This window comes from Eulemur rufifrons, chromosome 28, assembly GCF_041146395.1.
Source record: "Eulemur rufifrons isolate Redbay chromosome 28, OSU_ERuf_1, whole genome shotgun sequence".
NCBI lineage: Eukaryota > Metazoa > Chordata > Mammalia > Primates > Lemuridae > Eulemur > Eulemur rufifrons.
In genome coordinates this window covers 4,685,365-4,704,668 of record NC_091010.1, presented here as the reverse complement: position 1 = coordinate 4,704,668, position 19,304 = coordinate 4,685,365, and the positions used below count along the sequence as shown (strand labels likewise).

The 19,304-nt window shown below is 45.5% G+C and overlaps 1 protein-coding gene across 2 annotated transcripts in view; it reads left to right on the top strand.

Annotated features, from left to right (window-relative positions):
• MARCHF8 (membrane associated ring-CH-type finger 8) overlaps nt 1-19,304 on the top strand; it is a 136,514-nt gene that overhangs the window by 113,080 nt on the left and 4,130 nt on the right. The window contains exons 4-7 of one of the 2 annotated variants that reach the window (XM_069459818.1): nt 14,283-14,371; nt 14,614-15,459; nt 16,832-17,012; nt 18,990-19,137. In XM_069459818.1, the coding sequence (XP_069315919.1) occupies nt 14,283-14,371; nt 14,614-15,459; nt 16,832-17,012; nt 18,990-19,137 (1,264 nt within the window). The remainder of the gene's footprint in view (nt 1-14,282; nt 14,372-14,613; nt 15,460-16,831; nt 17,013-18,989; nt 19,138-19,304) is intronic. The other variant, XM_069459819.1, reaches the window with a different exon arrangement.

Here is a 19,304-nt window from a genome sequence, read left to right as displayed (position 1 = left end):
TACATCATTAGATTGTTTATTTGAAATCTTTCTACTTTTTTTATGTAGGCATTTAGTGCCATAAACTTCCCTCTTAGCACTGCTTTTACTATATCCCATAGGTTTTGGTATGTTGTGTTTCCATTTTCATTTGTTTCAAGACACTTTTTGATTTTGTCCTTAATTTCTTCCTTGACTCAATAGTCATTCAAGAACATGCTGATTAATTTCCATGTATTTGTAGTTTCCAAAGTTCCTCTTTTTATTGATTTCTACTTTTATATCATTGTGCTCTGAGAAGATACTTGATATGATTAGACTTTTTAAAATACGTTGAGACTTGTTTTGTGTTCTAACATATATGTAGTCTATCGTGGAGAATGTGTGCTGATGACAAGAATATGTATTCTCTAGCTGTTGGATGAAATGTTCCGTAAATATCTGTTAGGTCCATCTGGCCAAATGTGCAGTTTAAATCTAATGTTTCTTTATTAATTTCCTGTCTAGGTGATCTGTCTAATGCTGGGAGTGGCATATAGAATCCCTAACTATTATTGTATTGGAGTCTATCTCTCCCTTTAGATCTGATAATATATCTGGTTGCACCAGTGTTGGATACATACGTGTTTAGAATTGTTATACCCATTTGCTAAATTGATCCCTTTATTATAATGACCTTCTTTGTCTCTTTTTGTTATTTTTGACTTAAAGTCTGTTTTATCTGATATAAGTATGCTATTCCTGCTTGCTTTTGATTTTTGATTGCATGGAATATCTTTTTACATTCCTTTACTTTTAGTCTATATGAAAAAAAGACTTAGTCTTTACGGGTGAGATGAATTTCATTTAGTCAGCATATAATTAATTGGGTCATTTTTTTTTTTTACCCATTCAGCCAGTCTGTATCTTTTAAGTGGAAAGTTTAATTTGTTTACATTCAAGGTTATTATTGGTATATGAGGGCTTATTCCTGTCATTTTATTAAATGATTTCTGGTTGTTTTGTATATCGTTTGTTCCTTTCTTTTTCTCTCGTTGTGGTTTGGTGGTTTTCTATAATGGTAACATTATAGAAATGTTTCCTTATTTGTGTGTTTGCTTTACCTGTGAGTTTTATGCTTTCACGTGTTTTTATGACGGTAGATATGGTCCTTTCACTTCCGGGTGTAGGATTCCCTTAAGCATTTCTTATAGGGCTGGTCTAGTGGTAGTGAACTCCCTCAGCTTTTGCTTATCTGAGAAAGACTTTATTTCTCCTTCTGAGTAATAACTTTGCTGGGTAGAGTATACTTGTCTGACATTTTTTTCTTTCAGCACTCTGAATATATCATTCCATTGTTCTCCTGGCCTGTAAGATTTCTGGTGAGAAATCCACTATTAGCCTGATGCAGGTTCTCTTATAAGTGACTAGATGCTTTTCTCTTCTGTTTTTAGAATTCTCACTGCCTTTGGCTTTTGACAGTTTAACCATAATGTGCCATGGAGAAGACCTTTTTGAATTGTATCTGTTTGGGGATCTCTGAGGTTTTTGTATCTAAATGTTTAAATCTCTCACCAGATTTGGTAAGTTTGCAGCTATTATTTTGTTAAATAGGTTTTCTGTCCCTTTTGTTTTCTCTTCACCCTCTGGGACACAAAAATTTGAATATTAGGTTTCTTTATGGTGTCCCATATGTCACATAAGCTTTGCTTATTCTTTTTTATTCTTTTTTCTTTATTTTTATCTGAGTGGATTATTTCAAAAGACCTATCTCCAAGTTCTGAAGACAGAATCTAGTCTATTGAAGCTTTCAAATGTATTTTATGTTTCATTTAATGAATTATTCAGTTCCAGAATTTGTTTGATTCTTTTTTTATGGCATTTACTTCTTTGGTAAATTTCTTATTTATATCCTTAATCATTTTTCTGATTTCTTTGTATTGTTTTTCTATATTCTCTTGTATCCCACCGAGCTTCTTTAATATTATTATTTTGAATTCTTTTTCTGGGATATCATAAATTTCTTTTTGACTGGAATCTGTTGCTGGAGAATTATTGTGTTTGTTCCTCTGGAGGTTTCTTATTTCCTTGCTTTTTAATGTTTCTTTTTCCTTGCTTTTTCATGTTTCTTTTTCCTTACATTGATATCTGCGCATCTCATATAACAGTCTCTTTTTCTGATTTTTTAAATTTGCTTTTGTAGGGGGATTTTTCCTGAAGATGCATCTATGGTGTTGGTTGCGTAGGGCACTTTGGATTTGATTCTGGGTGCATGCAGCAATGTAGTCTCCATATGATTTCTTTGGTTGTAAACAACATCACTTATGGCTGGGATTTCCTTGGTGGCTTAGGGTTTGATTGTTAGTGGAGGCTGTGGTTAAGTTTTGCTGGGGACAAGGACACCAGGTTGGCCTGTCATGCCCCAGTGGTGTCAGTGGCAGGCTGAGTATGCCTGTATAGACAGGGCCACAGGGCAGAGGTACATTGGCACTGGTGTTAGTGGGTCCAGGCAGGCTGATTCTTCCGTCTCTAGGCAGCTTGCTTGGGTGCTGATAGTGGCAGTGGTAGGCCAGGTGCCTGAGTGAATTCTTGGGCCCCCGGGCAGTGGATGTGGTGTGGGCAATAGCAGAAGCAGTGGCAGGACAACCCTCTGGCTCCCAAGCAGTCCATGCTGGTGTTGGCAGTGATGGGCTGAGCAGGCCAGTCCCCATGGCCACATGTGCCATGAGCAAGTGAGTGCCAACTGTGGTGGTAATGGCAGGTTGGATGGGCCTGTCTTCAGGCCCCTGGGTAGGGTGTTCAGATGCCAGTAATACTGGACAGGCTGTGTGGTCCCCAGGCCCCTGGACAGTGTGTTTGGGCATGGGGGATGGTGGACTAGGCTAGGTGGACCTGTCTTCAGGCCCCGCAGTGCAAGCTGCGGTAGCCAGGGGTGGGGTGATCCCCAGGCCCACGTCAGAATGATCAGGTGGGTCAGCAGTGGCTGCACTGCAGCCCTGTTACTAGGGAGGGCAGGGTTGCTGGCAGAGCTGTGTGCAAGTGGCTGGGGAATGCACACTTTGCTTGTGCTTTGGCCCTGGCACAGCAGCCTAGTGTGGCAGCAGCCATGGTTGGGGGAGTTTGTCCTTGGGGTGTGTGAAAATGTGCAGCGGCTTTGTTGTTGGGCTCGATGGGATCATTGCCAATGATTTGCACTTCATCCCTGGCAGCAGCAGCCAGTGGCTGCAGGTGGGGAATGTCACAGTGGGACCTCCAGGAATGTGGAGATTCAGAGGCCGTTTGGGCCTCCAGCAGGATACAGTCTGGTGAGAACTGGGCTCTCAATATGGCACCTTGCTGTAGCTGCTTAGGCCTTGAGGAGTGTGGGGCCCCACGTGGGCTCCCTCTCTGGAGCAGCGCCTGCCATGGTTTCCAGGCAGCTCCCTATGTTAGTCTCAGGGCCTGTGAGAGTCTAGTGCTCTCCTATGGCTACAACTGCAGGAGTCTGGGATGGACCACTGGAATCACTCACTTACCCTTTCCCTGCATTGCAGAGCCTCTTCAGCTCCCAGCTGATCCCAGCCAAGCAGGCAGCCTTGCTTCACTCCTCTTTGCTTTAGATGTTTTCTGTCACTTCTCTGTTGAATTCCAGTGTTCTCTTTTAGATGATCTATTCAAAGTGTGATTATTTGCTCGCTGTTTCAGTTCTTCTTTATAGAGGAGGCAAGTACCAGGTGCCTCTAGTCAGAATCAAGCTCCTCCTCTATATTTTGATCGGTTAGTTTTCTAATGTGAAAATGTAACTACTAAGAAATATGTTCTTTGGTATATCACCTAAACTCATTGTCACCCCCTCACTGGTTCGGATGGCCCTTTGTTAGATAGAGCTCTGATGAAGAGGGGGACTTGGGAGGCTGTGTGGTAGAGAAAAGGGAGGGATAGGGACCAGGCAAGCCCCTTCCCCTCTCTGCTATGGAACCTCTGCCTGTCAGGGGGCCTTCAGTTTGGGGTGCCAGGAAGCCCTCGAATGTGGGTTGGTGAGGAGGATGCATGTAGCAAGGTACTGTGCATGGCTTCAGTGTAGACTCAGGTGAGGTGAGGTGACTGCCTGTCCAGGGGTGTTGTGTCCTGTGCCACCACTGCCCGCTTCCTGTGGGCTGTCTTAGCTCTTGGCAAGATGTGTGCTCGGCCTGTAATTTGGGGAGATATGGGGGCCCAGTGCAGCATTTATGAGGATTGCACGAGTTCACATTTGTTCAGCACTCGGCTGTGTGCCAGACATTGTGCTTTAAATGCTGTACCAAACAGCAGAGAGAAGTAAACAGACCTTCACACAATACCTCAGATGGAGAGAATTCCTGCGAAGGGACGGACAAGGAGCTGAGGTAGAGAATTACAAGGAATCCAAGTTAGAAGGGCTGCTCAGGGAAGGCGTGGCTCAGAAGAGGCCACTTACAGCAGGATGTGAAAGGAGGAAAGGAGCCAGTAGGATGGGGCTAAACTGTAGCAGATAGTTTGTCACCTCCTTGGGAAGTCCAGTACTTGAGATAGACAATGAAAGGCAGCCTTAGTTGCTGACAGTGATGGCTCTCAAGGCGCCCAGTTGCAGGCGCCTGTCAGCAGTGAGGCTGTGTTTGCTCCGGCCATTCTAGTGAGTACTTTGGCCTAAAATCATTCAGAAGCAGGTTGGGATTCCTTGAGGAGGCTTGAACCCACTCAGTCCAACTAGAATTTCTTTAGCTACCAGGAATTGACCTAGGCTAGGCTAATCGTAGGGGTTGGGCTTTCTGGAGCCTCTGCTGATGCCTCTCAGGGGAGGATTGTGGTGCAAAAAGGGCAGTACCCAGACATGATGTTATTTTGCCCTGAGGGAAGCCTTCTCATTTAACCCTAGGAATTGGACTTGGTCCAGGGGACACAGTTTTTTGAGCAAACCCATGATGGGCAGCACTTACCCCAGTGAGAAGACAGTGGAAGCTTGGAGCATGGGTACCTCCTCCCTGTAGCCAGCCAGGTTCTCTGGGCTCCTGCAGTTGCTGAAGGCTGGTGTCCTGTAGACTCAGAGCTCTGTGTAATTTTATTCAGATACCATGAACATTATGTACCTCTGGTTAATCAAATATTCCTGGGTAGAAGTCAGACTGTACATGTTTAGTGAGCACTTAAGATTATTGCTGTTCTAATGTTTGGCAAGCAGATGTTAGTGAATTTGAGCATTGACCCTCCTAGATCTCTTGAATGTTTTCCAGTTATTGTTGCCATTAGCAAGGAGTGAGATACAGCAGGATGTCATGTGTCAGATGTAGATACAGCCTTACGAGGGAGGCTTGCTGACCCACTTTTGCTCCAAGGGGACAGATCTGGATGTGGTTGTCAAGACCAGGGTTTGCTTCTCTTTTGTTTCTGAATCCAGAGTTAACCAGTGACAGACTCAGGTTACTTAGCCTTATGCAGTATGTATAAGGCAAAATGTGAATGTCTTAATTTATACTGAAGAAAACAACTATCCCAAAACAAGGTGCTTATTTTCATGTGACAAAAAAATAGGACTGGAAGATTTGTGTGGAAGCAAAGGAATTGGAGGAGCTGTGTGGCATCTGGTGGCGACAGCCTTCTCTGCCTCAGAACACCACGTAGCCTCCCTTGAGTCCTGACGGATCCGTGGGCATTGTTTGCTACATGGCTCCCTTTTGGCAAAGTTGGACCATATTTTTATAAGTTTTTTTCTTTTGGCTGATTACAGTTTAGTTTCTGGCTAAAGTTTTAGGCCACCAATTTTTAAAGTTTGATTCAGGGCCTTCTGAAAGTAGAAGGGGGCAAGTTTGAAACAGTTTCCTAATAATACTAAGACATTATTTGCCTTTCTCATTCTCATTCTCTTACAAGCTCACACTGGAGTTTTCAGAGCTAAGCAACATGCAAGATAGCATCTTCTTTCAGACCCTAATGGAATGTGTTCTTGTGTTTTAAAATGTTCTATTATAATAAAGATTGAGAGACATAACTCATATAAAGAAAAGCTCTTTGGGAGCCTCAGTAATTTTGAAGAGTATAAGGGGTCCTGAGACCAACAAGTTTGATAATCTCTGTTTTAGAGGCTCAGTCTCCCCAGGGCATAGTTGTTGAGTTCATTCAGCAAGTGTTCACTGAACACCCACTGTGTGCCAGGCCAAACTGTAGTAGCTTCATAAGTTAACATATTCCAGAAACATCTCATACACTGTTGGAACCAGGCATTCCATAGCAGAGATGAAACCTGCAGGTTTACTCTGTAGGTTGTCAAGAGTGGTAGTCTACAAAATGGAGGCGTTCCTGGAATGGTATGTGTCACATTCCTGCATCTCTCTGATTTATTTGGTTCCTGCAGCAGCCCCGTGGATTGTTGACCTAATTTTTAAATGATTAAACTCCTTGGTGGTGTGCTCAGTGGAATGGACCCAGAACACAGAATTAGGACTTTGGAGTCAAGAGCCAGTGCTTTGGCTACCACCCCAGAATTCTCTCAATTCTTGGCAATGAAAACATATTTTGATTATATTTGAAAAGTTAAATATTTATTTATTTATTTATTTGAGACAGAGTCTCACTCTGTTGCCCGGGCTAGAGTGCCGTGGCGTCAGCCGAGGTCACAGCAACCTCAAACTCCTGGGCTCAAGGGATCCTCCTGTCTTAGCCTCCCCAATAGCTGGGACTACAGGCGTGCGCCGCCACACCCGGCTAATATTTTCTATTTTTAGTAGAGATGGCATCTCGCTCTTGCTCAGGCTGGTCTCGAACTCCTGAGCTGAAGCCATCCCTCTCGCCTCAGCCTCCCTGAGTTGCTAGGATTACAGCGTGAGCTACTGCTCACACTGTAGGCAATAATGTCTTAGTATTACTAGGAAACTGTTTCAAACTTGCCCCCTTCTACCTTCAGGAGACCGTGAACCAAACTTTAAAGTTAAATATTTAAAGGAGGTCTACAATAGTAAATGGTCCTTTTGAGTGGTAGAGAACTCATAAACACAGCACTTTCACCATGTTATTTCTGGTGATTTCGGACCTTTATATGGTGACCTCTGTAGTTTCTGGGACTGTGAAGCCATCTTTGCTCAGAAATTGTTGCTTTCAGTGTAATTTATTGAAAACAAATTTTATTTGCAAGATCCCCAACTGTAGCATGGAGACCTGCTTTGGAAGACAAGCTCTGAGAAAGCCTCTTCAGCTGCCACCTTCCCTCTAGCAGCTGTGATATACCCCCCTCATTATGCTGGGGATATGCCATTCATAGAATTCTAACTCCCTCTAAAAGGCCACCAAAGAAAAGAATTCAGTGTTAGTGCTATTTGCTAAGCAATGCTAATTAGTAATTTATAATGGAAATCATTTTAGCTTTCAATAGTCTTTATTGTACATTCTCTTCCATGAATCCTATATTGTATATATTTACTTTTGTAATGGTCAGTTTTAATTAATTGCCTTTGTTAAAGCTCGTTCTTGGCACAGCCCTTCATCAGAGGCAGCCATAGAATGGCCTCTTCTCCTTTAATTGTAGCTCATTTTTGAAGTTGAATACAACTGTGTGTTTATAGAAATCAGAGGCTGTCATAATGAAGCATTGGTTTGACAGGGTAACTTCTGTGCTAAGCAGAAAGTTTGCTGAGATGGAATCTCAGTCTGCACATTTCAGTGTCTAAACACCAGGTGAGAATTTATTTGGCTCTATTATCCGAAGTCAGTCCTGCTTATTTGGCAGTTAGTGGATCACTATTTCTTAGTTTGGAAGTGGGAGGGCAGTAACCTTTAGCAACCTCCTGAGCAGGAGGCACAAAAAAAAAGTGATCTGGTGAGCATGATTTCTAATATGGCTCCCCAAAGATGTCCCACCTAATTGTCCAGAACCTGTGAATGCCATGAGATACTCTCCCATGATCATGTATTGTATGGCACAGTTGACCTTAAAATATGGGAGATTATTTTGGATTATACATGTAGTTCCAGTGGAATCCCATGAGTACTTAAAAGCAGAGGACTTTCTCAGGCTGGTGGCAGAAGGGGATGTCAGAGAGATGATAGCACAAACGGGCTTGAAGACGGGAGGGTCTTGTGAGACAGGGAATGCTCGCAGCCCCTAGGGGGCAGCCAGCCAGTGAACAGAGCCTCAGTCCTGAAGCCGCAAGGAACTGCATTCTGCCAACAACCCAAATGAACGTGGCAACGCATTCTTCCCCAGGGCCCCCAGGAAGGAGGGAGACCTGAGCAGAGAATCCTGTCGCGCTGTACCTGGACTCCTAGGAGTCATTAAAAAGAAGGAAAAAGCTCTTGTTATGTCCAGTGACGGATACACCAAGTGAAATGAGCAGAGAGAAGCACGCTGCCTTCTGTCACAGACGACTGAGGAGACAGACCAAGGAACCTGGGTGGGAAGAACACCGATTTGTCATGGAGACCCTTAGAACCAATATGCCACTTTACCCTGAGCATTATTTTCTAAACAGAAATTCATTTAAAAAATAACATGTGACTGATAGTTTAAGAAGTAAGAAGTAAAAGCACAACTAATTGCCAACAACTTTCTATCTCTGGGACAATAGATAAAGAAATTGATTTACTGGGTCATAACCTACATTTTTAAAAATGAAAAAGAATAGAATAAGATTGAAAATGCCACGGTCTATCTGTCATAATAAGGATGAAGTCCTTTGGGGTAATTTTGTCTTTCAGTTATGTGTGTGAGTGAACTACGTTTCAAAATAAAACCTACTGCTCACTATGGATCATGTCAAAATAACTTGAAAGTCACTGCATAATTATTTCTACAAAGAAAATACAAAATATCTAAATAAGTAAAAGAAGAAGAAAATGGCTAAATCAAGAGATCACGTTACATTATACTCTCAGCACAGAGACTTCAGAAGTGAATGGCCCTGACAGCTCCCAAGGTAGAGTTTTTCCACTTCAGTGGATAGCATTTGCCACCTGTGTGAGATTTGTACTGCTGGGTAACAAATCACCGCGAAGCTATACAAAGTTGTCATCTCACAGGTACCTCTGGGGGCAGCGAGCATTCCCATCGTCACATGACCCCTCCATCCTTTCTGTAAATGGGACAATATGGCCTTAGTCAGCTCCAAGCTGATGGCTGTTTAGTTTGATTCTAGCCCTTCACTGTCACAAACAGTGCTGCGTGTGATGATGAATTCCTATTAATACAAGAAGAATTGCTGGAACAAAGTATATGTGCCTTTGTCGTTCTGAAGACAGTTGTCATCCTGTGGAAGTTTAATCATTTGCTTTCCCACCAGCAGTGTACAGCATGCCTGTTTCCTCACACTTTTGCCAACACAGAATTATTTGATTATTTTTTTGCTGATGACGGTACCTCATTGTAGTTTCAATTTGTATTTCTTACTATAAAAGAGGTTAAGCATCTTTTCATGTTTTAAGAGCCATCTCCATGTTCTTTGCCGTTTTTTTCTATTCAGTCACTGATTTGATACACCATAATTTGAGGTCAGTTGTAAACACGGGGTCGGCTTACCTTTTACCCTGGGTATCCAGCCCCTCCTCAAGTTCCTCCTGGCTGGGAAACAAGCTCACCCAGACAGACCATTCCTGTGGCCCTACACTGTTGATGTAAATCAGATGTAAAGCAGATGGGCAAATTCACTTTTGTTAGGGACCTGAGACGCCAAATGTTTAAAAGTAGCTTTGCTAGGCCGGGCGCGGTGGCTCACACCTGTAATCCTAGCACTCTGGGAGGCCGAGGTGGGTGGATCGCTCAAGGTCAGGAGTTTGAGACCAGCCTGAGCAAGAGTGAGACCCCATCTCTACTGAAAATAGAAGGAAATTATATGGACAGCAAAAAATATATACAGAAAAACTTAGCTGGGCATGGTGGCGCATGCCTGTAGTCCCAGCTACTCAGGAGGCTAAGGCAGGAGGATTGCTTGAGCCCAGGAGTTTGAGGTTGCTGTGAGCTAGGCTGACACCCTGGCACTCTAGCCCGGGCAACAGAGCGAGACTCTGTCTCAACAAAAAAATAAAATAAAAAAAAAAAAGTAGCTTTGCTGGTAAATGAAAAGAAAGCCCAGAGGGAGGCTGGACAGAGAAGAAGTGGGGAGAGGCTGGTGGGGAAGGTGTGCTGGTGCCCTGCAGTGAGCAGGTGGTGTGGGAAGTCTGCGGGATGAGTGTGCTGTGGTAGCCGCTCCAACGGCAGCAGGTCCTCTGAGAAGAGGAATACCAGTTTCTGCCAAGGATATATGGAAAGTTTTCTTTTCCCCATAAGTTCTTGGCAGCCTTGTTAAAATCCTTTAAAACAGTGAATCTGATAGGAAATCCAGCCACTAAGAGACTGCAGTATAGCAAAACACATTGTCTAAAAGTATTTATCATTCCTAAGAAATAAAATAAACTGGGATTTAGGCTTGGACAGAATCCAGAGGTTTGTTTCGGCATAATTACAACATCTTAGGAAGAGGGGATTTTTACAGGAATTTTTTTCAATTTTACATTCTTTTTCGTGACTGGAAAATCTCTCATTTGACAACCAACAAAGAACTTCAGGAACAGAGAGCTTAAGTTTTCTCGACACATTTGACTTTTCTCATTATGAACATTTATACCTTTTTTCAGTAACTGTCAAGTCTTGTGTGATCTGATCCTATGGAGAGGAGATGTAGGTGTTCCCAGAGTTTTGTGTGGCATAGACCTCTGGGGCGAGTACTGCCCTCAGCCCCCGCATGCCACCCTGCCTGCTGCCCTCAGGACGAGCAGGAGAGCTCGTCCTGTCCTAGCTAGTGAGGTCCGTTGCTGCAGAGCTTCTAAGAGGAGATTGCTGGCCTTTGACTATGTTGACTTCTGCAGTCTGACGGTGGAACCATACTTTGAAGCTATAGGCTGTGTTTTGTTGTTGACCAGGCCAATCTTTTAGATCCTTGTTGGTTGATTGATAGATTCTATTCAACTTGATAACAGTAACAAATAAAGCTCTTTAACATTGGTTTGGTGATCCTTCTACATATGGATTGATCCTGAACTTTGGTACATGTGCTCATCTTTAGCTGGTGACAGCAGGAGCCTCTTATGAGAGCTGTGATGGCCCACAAACCTCGCTGGGTTTTTTGCTTTTATTGAAGGAGTCAGCATTTGTTGAAGCTGAAGTTTATGTAAAATAACAGTAAGTAGGTTTTTTTAAATTTCCTGGAAATTTTATGATCTGATAAGAGAGACTCTTACTCTTTTGTCGGGAGGCTTGTTAAGGCTTGGACATTACCTGCTGAGTGTCTTATAGTGTTTCCATGAGATTGTAGAGAGTGAAATGAGGGCAGGAACATACGTGGAGGATGCTGAGGTTGTTCGTGTTTCCTGAGTAAAAATTGAACAGCTGCAGAATCTCCCCAGCCCTGCCATGATGCCTTTTCTCGTTGGGATGCTGCCACTGTCTTGCCAGCCTTGACATCTGCCACAAGTGCAGACACACCTGTGTGAGTGCCTTATGACACTCGGAGGTGGGGAAATGCATGGGGAAGTGAACACAGGTCCCGTGGTGTGTGTGGACAGTGTGGCTGCTTCCTCAATGCGGGCTCTGTTCTGCTGCCAGGCTCTCCCCGCTACCACCGCGCCCCGCCCCCGTCACAGGTGTGCACGGCTGCGACCATTACCCCAGAGTACCGTTTTGATGTGAATCACTTGAAGTTCAGAACTAGAGTGAGAGGCCATTTTCTCTTGACTTCACTTTCCTGTCAGACCTGCCTTCTCCCAGGACACTGACCCTGGTTGGGTGCCATTCACCAGATGAGACCCCATCGTCCTCCCGCAGGGTTTGCCTTCCCTTCAGAACACAGGAAAGTGCAGTGGTTCCAAGAGGATCATGCTGTTACTGAGATAACGGGGAGGAAGATAACTAGAGACTTCCCTCTGTTTGCCGTCCCTCCTGAGGAGGAGGCTTCCGTTATGACCCGGCAACACAGAGGAAGAAGTGACCTCATAGCACGGAGGGGACAGGGATGTGAATACAGCTAGACTTTCCTTCCTCCAAGTCCGCGGGTGGTGGTGACACCTCTCACTTCTCTGAAGTACACAAGGCCAGCTTGTGGCCTTCATGATACATTTCCTGCCTTGCCTGTAGATGCTGAACAGAGCTGGTCACCCTCAGAAGGAAAAGAAGGGAGCAAGAAGTTAATGAAGGCTTCCAGTCCAGAACGGTGTTAGGACTAAAAGTCAGAGGACGGGCTGGTTGTAGGAGTTTGGAGACCTTAGTATAAGTGTCCTCACCTGCTTCCCTGTAGTAGTAACGGTAAAGCCCCTGATACCAGAAGGCCTTGTGTGCTCGTCTCGGGGGCAGAGGAGCCTCCAAGGGGCTGAGTCTGTGATGGCTGCCTCGAGAGGAGGATGCTGCAGAAAGGCAAGGATGGCTCGTGCACTCGGGTCTGGAGGATGCAAGGGATGTAACAGCAGTGTCCACGTGGCTCTCAAGATGCACCTCATTTTGTTTTAGGAAGAATCTTGACAAAGTAGCGATGGAGATTATTTTGGGGATGTCATTTTTGTATCTCCAAGTAAACTTTAGATTCTTAAGAATTTTGACCGTGAATGCTTTTAAAGAAAATATACCCAATGTCCATATGTACATTCAGTTAGAAACTATATGTGGATTACTTGTTGACTCACGTGATGTGCTAATTGAGTAATACTGTGCAGTCTCAGCATACACATGCAGCATGCTTACAAGTAACTTCTTGGATCATGTTTCTTTAGGTTGAGTTGGATTTAAGCGATGTTTAATCTCTGCTCTGGGGAGTAGGATTAGCAGTCCAGTGAACACCTTAATCAGAGTGCCTACACTGGCTCTCTGCAGGCTGCCAAATTTGCTGCGTGGGGGGCAGGAGTTTCTTGGCCATGCCCATACCTGTTCTTGTGGCTGACCGGTGTCAAGGATCCCCTAGGTGACATGCCAGGGTGACTGCACTCCAGCTGGTAGCACTTAAGAGTGGGGTCTAGGCCTGAACTGGGGAATTGTGGGCTAGGGCGGAGCTCCCTCACTTGGAGGAGTTAGGACCCAGGGCCACTCAAGTGGGCCTGGCAAAAGGAGGTGGTGGTTTGGGCTTACTCGTGATACAGACTCGTGGCACTGTTTCCCTGGAGCTGTGGGTTGCGTGAAGCAGATGCTCACTCAGGCTCACTGTCCCAGAGAGGGAAGAGTGTGTGTATGTGCATACGCATGGGTCTGCGAGGGCCATGGAAACGCGGGCGTGGGAGCCCTCTAGCGGTGCTTGTGCATCCTCAGCTCAGCGTCTATCCCCGTCCCTACTCCCCTGTGTCTGCTTTCTCCCCACTGTGGTGCCTCCTCTCCCTCCCAGATCTCTTCTCCACTTTTGATTGTTCACCACCTGAGAGGTCCTATTCTATCCCATGGACCTCCTATTGCACGTTCTTTCAAATTTAAATTTTCTTTTCTTTCTTTCTTTATTTTTTGAGACTGTCACCCTGGGTAGAGTACGGTGGCATCATCATAGCTCACTGCAACCTCAAGATCGTGGGTTCAAGAGATCCTCTTGCCTCAGCCTCCTGAGTAGCTGGGACTACAGGCACTCAGCACCACACCTGGCTAATTTTTCTATTTTTCTTAGAGATGTGGTCTCACTCTTGCTCAGGCTGGTCTCAAACTCCTGAGCAATCCTACCTTGGCCTCCCACAGTGCTAGGATTACAGGTGTGAGCCACCGCACTCAGCCAAATTTAAATTTTCTTGATGACTTTTCTTAATTCTCAATTTCAAGTTTAGACCAGTTGGGAACATTTTTGTGCTCATTCTCCTCCTAAGCCCTGATTGAGTTATGACTGGTGGCCCTGTGCTCAGGTGGGCTCCCTTTTGTATAGGGAGCCGTGGCGGGCAGTGAGGTTTCACAGACCAGAGCACGGGTACCGTGCGTGAGGTTGTGGAGTGGGAGAGAGCTCTCAAATCTGCCAGCCTGGATTAGGGTCCTTTCATAAACCAGGTGAGTGTGCCGGGGCTGGGAGGTGAGTGTGGCAGCACGGTGCTTCACACTTCTTTTCCATTTGGGTAACACCTTTTAGTACTTGATTTCTTGACTTATGTATGAGCTAATTCAATTTAGATGCTCAGGAAACGAAGGACCACAGAACCTGCGAGAGATCAGTACTGGTGTTCCATAGTCTGAGATATTTCTTGGCTACACTTTTATCCACAGATAAGAAAAAAGAATGCTGTTTAATTTGTTTTGCCTAGGCTTGTTGGGACCTAGTATATGTTACTCACTGAGCAGTGTCGCCATTCAGAAGGAGACAGTGCACGTGGTCCCCTTAGCTCATTCCTGAACACTGACCAGAGATGTGTCATTACAGGCTGGGAGTCTTCCATCAACGTCAGCTCCGGCTCCGGTGTCTGCCTTCTCTCGCACTTCTGTCACACCGTCCACCCAGGACATCTGCAGGTAACACTCTGCTTCAGTGCTGTGGGGATCAGTGTGCACCCCAGAAATTAGCAGTAGTGTCTGTAGGTTCTCGGATTTCCAATTGCTTGATCAGGCTACCTTTGGTCTAGACAGCTGGCCCAGTTTTATGTGCTGTTTGCTTACAAGTTACCCATAGACATTTCATTTCTTCACTTTGATGTCTGTTCTCTTTTAAAATTGTTTTTACTTTCTGTGCTTTTATTCCACTGTTCTGCATGCAGTTCCAGTGCAGTGTTTTCTGAGTGTTGTCACCACAGTCCCGTGCAGTCTGCTGTTGTCTTGAAAACTCCTCAATGCCAGAGTCCTCTGACACAAGGGCTCACTGTGACAGTTATTTGTAAAGACACAGTACAGGCGTCAAAGAGAAATTCCTTTGGTTCAGAATGGGTCCAGGCCTTGAACCCTGGTAAGAATACTAAAGGCAGAAGAACACTGAAGTTCTCAAAGTCCCTAAATGACGTGGGTGAGAAGTCCCAAGATACTTTGGAAAGTTTTGACTATGTGGAAAGAACTTGTTCTGAAGGAAAATTAATACTCCCTCAAGATCCACGTCTCAGAATTAACAGGTTCCATCATAAAGAGAAAAGGACGCTGATCCGCAGACCTCTTGGCAGTTCCAAACATTCTTGTGTTTCATCCCTTTCTGCCAATTGTTCGACTGCCTCAGAGGTGGGAGCTGGCAAGGGAGGTGTGCACATCCCGCTGTCGGAGGAGAAAGGAGATGGCGAGGCCGCGTCCAGAAGCCGGCGGCTGCTCCGGTACCTGCTCTCTCTCTCTTGCGGCTCAAGCACCAGCAGCCTGCACAGGTTCCACGAGCTGGAGAGCTGTGCCGCTCACCTGCATGCCGCCCAGTCCTCCAGCGGGCTGGCTGGGAGCGCCGGCGTCTGCTCCGATGAAATGGGAGACGACGACGTCTTTGAGGACAGCACATCCACAAAACTGAAAAGCAGGGTCCTGCGGGCGCCCCTCTGCTCCACAGAAAAGGACAGCGACCTGGATTGTCCTTCTCCCCTCTCTGAGAAGTGTCCCCCCATGTCCCCCGTGTCCACATCAGGGGATGCCTGCAGGTTGGTTTGCCAGGAAGCCCAGCTCTGGCCGTCTCTGCTCGCACCCATAGCCGCCTCTTGCTTTAATATGTGAAGTTTCAGGAAAATGAAGTAATAGGCAGTGTAGCCAATTGTGGGTTAATAGTTTTCTCCAGAAGAATGGAGTATTGGTATCATTTGGAAAACTAATTTTTATGATGTGGGTCCCAAGATATTTTCACAGATGATACAAGAGGAAGAAGCTCCACATATTAAAGGCCAAGCTGACTCTTCTCAACTAAAAATAAGTAGATTTTACATAAAGAAATTTGAAGAAGAAATAGTATCTCCAGCTTTCCAGCTTGATGGTCCAGATTTTAAGTGTTTGCTGCCCCTCCCAGCCTCTTTTTAAGCCCTTGCTCCCCGCATGTGGGGGGGGAGCGGCTGTTCTGCAGTAGCTCCTCCCTCCCGCCAGCTATGCCCAGGTCCTAACTCCACTCCCCATCTTTATCTGCCCTGCGCAGCGTCCTCGTCCGGCCTCTGTGATTCACTTTTGTCACACTCGTCTGTCTTCCCCATTCTGACCTTTCCCTAGTCTCCCCTCCTCATGCCAGCTGTCATCACTGGATCAGAAACCCCGCACTAAGACAGACAGCCCGAGAGCCTGGCTCCTTTCAGGCAAGGTCCCTCCCTGCTCTCCAGCTGCTGGGAAAGACCCTCTTTCTCAAAAGCTTGTTAAAGTTCCTTGAGGTTAGTGGCTACATCCTGCTGCATGCCTCCTTGGAAATAAGGAATGCTTTTAAATTAACTCTCACGTACTGCTATGAGTAGTCCTGAAAAAGGAAGTGAAATGGTAGCATCTGATAACGGTGAGTGTTTTAGGTCCAGGAGAGGTACTGTGATCTTTGTTTACTCCCAGAAAGAGGACAGAAATGTACGGTTGTGGTGTGTAAAGGTGAGGTCAGTGTTCATAGCTAAAGAGCAATGTCATCACCTTTTAAGTCACCGTAGCATTTTTGGAAGGTGGAATGCCGGGTTTGTTTTATGTAGAAATTTTTCGTCTAATTACTTTAGCATCTTACGTTGTAGAAAATGATTTCAGGTTGCTGTAAATTCGTCTTTCAGTTGAAGTTCTTAAGTCCTACCGAAAAATGACTGCTTTGTCATTTCTTGTGTCATTTTTTCCTCTTTGTTGCCAAATGCCATCCAGATTTTCCATGTCGGTGCGGTAAGCTAGAAACTTTTAGTTCGTAGTCACTGTTTTCATTTGTGTTTGTATGTTTTGTGCTCATCGTCACTTCTGTGGTGTCTGTTTCCGAAAGTTTTCCAGGGTGGGTGGGGATTGACTTTCCACTGCAGTGTCACCTTCCTCGTTGTGGGACCCCCTCACAGTGACTGCTTTCCTTCGATGTAGGATCTGTCACTGTGAGGGAGATGACGAGAGCCCCCTGATCACGCCTTGCCGCTGCACGGGAAGCCTCCACTTTGTGCACCAGGCCTGCCTGCAGCAGTGGATCAAGAGCTCTGACACGCGCTGCTGCGAGCTCTGCAAATACGAGTTCATCATGGAGACCAAGCTGAAGCCTTTGAGGAAAGTACGTGTGAGGAAGAGGTGTTCCTGGAATTGCTTCACCCTCTGTAAAACAAGTGACCCTGCAGGAGTTAGCACCTCAGACTGTGCAGCCATAGCTTGCCTCCTGTGTTCATTTATCTGAAAAGCTGGGGCTGGTGCTTACGTTCATGTTGTAGAGACTGTTGTTTCTGGTACTGATTTCCAAGTCTCTCCTTTCAGGAAGAAGCTCTTTCTGACCATTCCTAATGTTTCTTTTTCCTTCAAACTAAGCCTGCTTGTTTGTCTGTGTCAGTCATCTGGCCCTTGACCACAGAGTGTTTTGAGACATATCTTAGTTAGCATTTAACTTTATATGTATTAACTGTTCATGTCTTGCCTCTCTGCAGAATTAGGACTATATGTTAGAGATTAATATCTTTCCCCAGCACTCAGCACAGCATAGCACACCATAAATTTACTTGTATACACCTGTGATGAGCGTTTGCTGGCTAGAAGAGTGGGTGGGTGGATGGGGAAAGGAAAGGAACCACAGACGTTATGTGACATGCAGTTGTCTTCAGGCCCATGTCATTGCTCCCTCTGAGAGGAGCTTTGTCCATGGCACTGGCCTCCTGTTTAAATGTTCATTGTTTTCATATATCTCTCTAGATGCCCGGCACAGAAGGTTGTTTGGAAGAGTAAGAGACTGTTCCTGTCTCAAAACATTAATATGTAAATTGCAGGGAAATAACAGTACATGGCAGTGCCAGTTATATGCAAAATTATGTGGTGCTGGAGCATGTCAGGCATTCAGAGAAGAAAGTGCCCCTTATCGCTAGAGTGCTGGGGAAGTGGCATGCTGGTAGCGTCGTAGAATGTTTGGGTTTTAGAGCAGTTCTTGGAAGATGACTAGCATTTTGGAGGCGAAGTGAAAGGAGTTTAGAGAGGTCAAATGGTAGAGAAAAGCATACACCAGAAAGATGAGGGTGAGTGTTCAAGGGTTGTGCAAGGGCTGAGCTACATGTATCCCATGTGGGGATCAGGGATCAGGGATCAGGAACACCGAGGCATTGACCTTGGGTTTAGATAGGAAGTCCAGGGCACTTGCTAGTGTATAAAACCCCAGCAGAAAGCAGTCGCATGCTAGAGAAAGGAGGCACAAGCTGTATAAAAACTGTTCTGCCCCAGTAAATGCCTTACAATTTATTGGGTATCTGTTCTATACTAATCTCTCCAGTGAGCCTTAAGATAATACAGATAGTCCACAAGGCTCTAGTTTCAACTTACCCTGCATAGATCCATCTGGAAAGAGGCTATGACTAGGGTTGGCAAAGGATATGCAGAGTGTTTACACTTTGTTCTTTCTCTCTACCTTTATGTGTTTTCTTCTGATTCGGAAACCAGTAAATGAAAATGAAAATCTGGCTATTTGGAGTAAATTAATGAGCTCCTAACGGAGATGGGACTGGCAGAGTCTGCTTGTACCAGGAACCCTTAGCATCGATTTCGAGCTGTTGCTGCCAAAGTAGCAGAGGACCAAAGAGTGAGCGCCTTCTGCCATTCACCTTCACAACATAGTGTGACCCATCTGCTAGTGTGTTGTGGCATCATCAACCCTCTCTTCCCCCTGCTTGTCCATGCCAGTCAGCAAGTCAGGGAGACTTAAAACGTAGCACCTGGGTTTTGGGCCAACATGTTGTCTTCAACAGGACGAAAATCATAGAGTCCTCTGTCAGGCCATTTGCTTGCCAGAACGAGCAGACAAGGGCATTGCCGCTGGTAGTTCAGCACTCATCTTGATCCTAGCTTCTTTTCATTGCATAGAAAGTTGGCTGTGCCTGGTACTGGTTTGAAGCCAAGTGGTTTAAAGAGAACTACTTTGTGTATTTGGGGAAATTCATCTAGCTTGGGAAACGGGGAGGGGATCGGAAAGCCAGTCTTGCCCATCTACAGTGTTCTCACCCCACCGTAGCCCTTCACCTTGAGCCCGAGCCTCATGCCCTGCATGTCGTCTTTCCAGTGGGAGAAGCTGCAGATGACAGCCAACGAGCGCAGGAAGATCATGTGCTCAGTGACGTTCCACGTCATCGCCATTACCTGTGTGGTCTGGTCCTTGTACGTGCTCATCGACCGCACCGCTGAGGAGATCAAGCAGGGGCAGGCAACAGGTGAGTGCTCAGGCCGACAGGTGAGCTCAGCACGGAGGTCCTGGATGGCACACTAGGTCTCAGGATTGGAACATTGTTCCAGTCGGACCACAAACGTCTGGGTTTCTGGATGAGAAACATAAATTAGTGGGCACCAAGCATCCTTTTTGGATGTTTCTGTTGATGTG